The sequence below is a fragment of the Echinops telfairi genome, unplaced genomic scaffold (genome assembly GCF_000313985.2).
Source record: "Echinops telfairi isolate 266 unplaced genomic scaffold, ASM31398v2 ScPeMD7_443;HRSCAF=831, whole genome shotgun sequence".
Taxonomy (NCBI): Eukaryota; Metazoa; Chordata; class Mammalia; order Afrosoricida; family Tenrecidae; genus Echinops; species Echinops telfairi.
The window spans coordinates 83561643-83566975 of record NW_022104341.1 but is presented as its reverse complement, the minus strand read 5'-3'; the positions used below and the strand labels follow the sequence as shown (position 1 = coordinate 83566975).

The following is a 5333-nucleotide window of genomic DNA, read 5'->3' as shown; positions in this document are numbered from 1 at the left end:
CCGCTTTGTCTTCAGCGGTTGTGTCGGGAAGGTGAGCATCATAGAATGCCAATTTAATAGAAGAAAGTATTCTTGCTTTGAGGGAGTACTTGAATGGAGGCCCAATGTCCTTCTGCTACCTTAATACTAAACCTATAAATATAGGCACATAGGTATATTTCCCCATCCTCGTATAAATATATTTGCATATGTACATGTCTTTATCTAGACCTCTATAAATGCCCTTTGCCTCCCAGCTCTTTCTTACTGGTGGAGTCAAACAATTTAGTATTTGGTTTCAAGAAGAATTCAGGGGCTCTTTTCCGTGGTGCCGCAGAGGTGATCGGCTGCTTCACTGTGAAGCCGAACATCTCCTTCCCAGCCACTGGCTGCCAGAAACGCATTGAAGTGGATGATGAATGCAAACTTCGCACCTTTTATGAGACGTAAATGGCCACGGAGGTCGCCGCCGAGGCGCTGGGCGATGAATGGAAGGGCTGTGTTGTCCGCATCAGCGGTGGGAATGACAAGGTTTTCCCATGAAGCAAGGTGTCTTGGCCCACGGCCGTGTCTGCCTGCTGCTGAGTAAGGGGCGCTCCTGCTACAGGCCAAGGAGACCTGGGGAGTGGACACGCAAATCTGTCCGGGGCTGCATTGTGGATGCCAATGTGAGCGTTCTCAACTTGGTTATTGTAAAGAGAGGGGAGATAGATATCCCAGGGCTGACTGACACAACTGTGCCTCGTCGCCTGGGACCCCAAAGAGCCAGCAGAATCCGCAAACTATTCAACCTCTAAAGAAGATGACGTCCGCCAGTACACTGTAAGAAAGCCCCTGAACAAAGAAGACAAGAAACCCAGGACCAAAGCACCCATGATTCAGCGTCTTGTGACTCCAAGCGCCTGCGCATTGCCCTGAAGAAGCAGCGCTCCAAAAAAGACGAGGAGGAGGCCGCCGAATACGCCAAGCTTTGGGACAAGAGAATGAAGGATGCCAAAGAGAAAGGGCAGGAACAGACTGCCCAGCGACGGAGGCTGTCCTCGCTGAGGGCTTCCACCTGAGTCTGAGCCTAGTCAAAAATAAGTAAGCTCATCTATTTAAAGAAAGAAGAATTCAGGGAGCATATTTGGACTACAATACAAGATTGTATATCGGAGTAATCGTTTAGGGGTCCACCCAACTTCCCTGGCTCCAGAAAATCTGTATTCCCTGAGATTTTAAATTCTGTTCTTCATTTTTCCCTTTCGATCAGGATTCTCCAATAGAATATTTTTTCAAAATGTCTGGTGATGGTAGCTGGCCACCATCCGGTTCCAGTCTCACGGCGAAGAAGGCCATTAGCTACACATCACAGATCTCCCTCCCATCCCTGACTCCCGTGCGGCCACTACTGCCTCCGGGTGGATGGAGACCAGTTGCTGTCTCTGCCTTGATGGCTCCTTGCAAGCTTCGAAACCCCCAAGCTTCATGCAATGAAGTAAAACAGCAGCACTAACTAAGCACATTATTAGGCCAGTGAACTGGGGTGTCAGGAAGGAAACCGTGGCCCTAAGCTTCCCACCAAGGAGACCTATGGTTAAAGTTCGCAGCTGCTAACAGCCGTTGGTGGGTCATGCGACCAGGCATTGTGTTGGAGCGAAAGAGGAACCGTCTGCTTCTGTGAAGATTTACAGCCTCGGAAACCTTCGGGGCAGTTATATCCCTCACAGTGGCTCTGAGGCAGGACCACCCGGGCAACGGTGTGTCAATAAACCTAGCCCCATGAGGTGTTTTGTTGTACAATAAGCAACATCGCAATAAACAAAGAAAAGATTGACGTGGTCAAGGTTTCCATTTTGTTTGGATTCACAGTCAGTGCCCGTGGAAGCAGCGATCAAGAAATCAGATTACTTTTGCATTAGCGAGATCTACTGTAAACGATACCTAAAACTGCCAAAAAAGCAAAGCTGTTACTCTACAGGTTAATGTATACTTGACCCAAACCATGATATTTTCAGCTGCCTAATATACATGTAAAAGCTGGACAATTTCTGAGGGAGGCCGAAGGAGGATCAATGCCTTTGAATTATTGCAGTGAAGAACCGTCCCTGTGCCGTGGACTGCCAGCGAGGACAAGAGTGTGTTGGAAGGCGTGCAGCCCTACTGCTCCTCAGAAGCTTAGGCTGGTGAGATTTCTTCTCATGTACTTGGGACATGGCATGGACAGACCAGTTCTTGGAGAAAGGATATTATTCTTGGTCAACAAAAAAGAGGAAGACCCTCAGCTTTGAATTCAGGTGGGACCCAGATCAACATGTGTTAAGGCCCAGAAGAGGAGGCCTATGTGCCTCGGCCCTTGGGGCAAGGAACCAAGGATGCCAAAAAGCCCTGCCTTTCTTTGGCCCCACCTGTAGCTGGTGATGGCAAATAAGGGAGTTCCATTCTGAACCATTGCTGAAAGCTACTGATCTTCCAGCTGAAAGCCCAACCCGTCCTCTTCCTCCTCCGGGAGGGGCACTTGCTAGGCCAGTTTGACTAAAAAAACAAATCCGGAGACACTCATCTATGTGTAGCCAAGAGCTTTAGATCAAGGAGTAGTTCTGTATTAATAAAACATCCCAGCCCAGTCCAAATCAAGTCCATGCGTCTGATACTAGTCCGTAAGTCCCTCTTCAGACTCACGCAGCCACATGCAATGATGCAGAATGCAGGAGGACCACAGACGGGTGGGTGCAAAGTCGTGTGGATCCAAGGGTGGTGGCTCTGGCTACAGTCACGGTCCACCTGCAAGAAAGTGAAGGCAGAGGGGGAGGTTCCCGGGGCCCTCTTTATGAGAAGGCCACGCCCACAAGGAGGTACCATCACGCTGCGACCTGATTGACAGGCTAGACTCCACCCTACACTCTTAAATCTTCAAGTTGACATGCAGTTATATAACTACCACAGGGGACTAAAAGCATATGGACTGAATGCCTTTATAGTTAGTTACTAGTCCTGTTTGTTGCCGTTAAGTGATAGTGACCCTACAGAACAGAGTGAAAGTTCCTACAGGCTTTCCAGTGTTGTAAATCTTCATGGGAGCAGACTGCTACATCTGTCTTCCATGGTTCAGTGGCAACCAGGTGATTAACTACTACCTCACCAGGGCTCATCTGGTCCTACTTACACCTTCCTACACCAAACATCTACCTTTGACAAACCAGCTACTTAGCTTTAGTGTGTCAAGTATTGGACTGCCAGCCAAAAGATTGGCAGTTTAAACCCCCCAGCCGCTCCTTGGAAGAAAGATGAGGTAATCCAATAGAGCAGTTGGACTCTGCCCTATGGGGTTCCGGTGTCCTGTAGGGTCCGCGTCAATTGTGACCAGCTGACCTGAGGGCAGGAGGTTTAGTTTGGCAAGTTTGTTAGGCTGGCTTTTCTAGAGAAACAGCACCTTGATCCTCAGAGATGTAGAAGAAAGAATTTTGTACCAAGGATGCCTTCCAGCTCAGTCCAACTCCTGTACAAAAGTCAGCAGCTGGCTGGAGGCCCCTCCAGACAGTGGCAACTGCTGACCAATGAGGCAGGAAGCCAGGAGATCCTAGACCGGTGCAGAGTCACGTGGACCCAAGGTCAGGCTAGAACTGCCCCCTGAATAATGTCCAAGACTGTAACTGTTTACAGGTGTAGAAAGCCTGTCTTTCTTCCTCAGAACCCTTGGTGGTTTCAAATTGTTGACCTTGATCACAGCCCAACAAGTAACCAGCACACCACCAGGGCTCCTCAGTAAGAGGCAAAAGAGTTCATGTGCTGGTCACCGGTGTGCCAGTCTTCTCAGGACTTGGCTGGTCCCCCATTGATGGCAGTGCCTTTGAAGGAGCCAACAAGAGCTTTTCTTCTAGTGCCAAGAATCACCCCAAACATATTCTCCATGGGTAAAACCTCCTGTCCAGCAAAGAGGGACCCTTATGATTGTCCAAACAGATCATACTGGTAATAGTGCTCACACACGATTGCATCCTGGCAGGCAATCGAGCGGCATTCTCCCTTAGAATCAATGGAGAGAGCAACGCTGCATTGACTCCTGGCTCTGGAGGCTAGACAGCACCGGCGCTACATCTTGTCGTCCACGTAGCAAGCGCAGTGTCCAGAGGGTTACCTTGTTAGGGAATGTCCTCATTACCAACCCTGCCCCTTCTAGCTGTGTTTCGCTGTCTTTACCAAAATAATGAGTGCCCCTCCCCATTTTCCCAGACATGGCCATGACCCCTCTGCCGGCCTCACAGCACTTGTCACTGCCCGTGTGTCTGTGTGTACGTGCTCAAGGAAAGCTGTTGAGTGAATGAATGAATCTGTCTCCCCAACCAGGTGCAGGGCCTGGCACGGCAGCAGTCAGTGCAGGTTTGCTGCAAGATGGAGTGTAAGCTGGAAAAGGCCCAGCAAGCGACGCCTCTCAATAAATGATGGTTCCTCCTTGCTAGCCACATCTTTCCCTCACTCCCTAGCGGTGCGCCTCACTTCTCCGGGCCTCCTTTCCTCAAACAGATGCGAGGGATAACAGTTTGGGGATTATTGAAATGCTAACCTCAGTGTGAAGCTTCAATGGGACACTGTCTGGACAGCTCGCCTCAGCCAACAGGGGCTCGATATCACTTAGAAAGGAAGCTCAGAAAGGTGGAGGTGGTCAGAAACCACTGATTAGGGGTGTCTTGTTGCCCCGGGGGTGGGGAGAGGGAACAGGGAAGTGGGAAGGGGAGTCAGGAGTGCTGGAAGGGCTACACAAAATGCCTCCACCCTCCCCCAGCCATCGAGCTGATCAAGGACCTGGTCAACTATGAGGTGCGCAAGGCGCTGCTGCAGGGCCTCGTGGCGCTGCTGATACCGTGCGTCGAGGAGACCTCCAAACTACAGCCCAAGATCCTCACGGGTACAGGACGGGGAGCCGCAGGGGGCATTGGGAGGGTGCCTCCTGCCCAGAGGCTGCCTAAGGTGGGCTAAGTGTGACACATGACCTGGGCCTCACTTAGAGGGGGCGGGGGCGCATCTACACAGTGTCCAGTAACCCAGTACAGCCTAACTTCCTTGCGCAAACTCCATACACCTCTGGAAGCCTAGCAGGACAGGGCAGAGAGGACCCTGCGAGTGCCAGGGGGCGCCCTGGAGTGCCATTCCACACCCTTGAAAGGCCCCTGACAGAGGCAGGGGGCAAAGGAAGGGAGGGTGTTCCTGCTGACGCCCCCCGCGCAGCTGTCAGACGTCAGTTCATCTTGAAGTCGGTGGAGACGGGGCAGTTGAGAGATTGCCGCTGCTCCTGCCTCCCTCCCCAGACGCCTCGGTGCTGCAGCTCACCGCCCACCTGCCGGTGTTCTTGCAGCAGGCGGCGGCCGCCAAAGCCA

The 5333-nt window shown here is 51.5% G+C and overlaps 1 protein-coding gene across 1 annotated transcript in view; it reads left to right on the top strand.

Annotated features, from left to right (window-relative positions):
- The window catches only part of ARMH1 (armadillo like helical domain containing 1), a 63195-nt gene that overhangs the window by 56703 nt on the left and 1159 nt on the right, over positions 1-5333 (top strand). Inside the window, exons 8-9 of the mRNA XM_004699694.2 lie at positions 4742-4864; positions 5265-5329. Of these exons, the coding sequence (XP_004699751.1) occupies positions 4742-4864; positions 5265-5329 (188 nt within the window). The remainder of the gene's footprint in view (positions 1-4741; positions 4865-5264; positions 5330-5333) is intronic.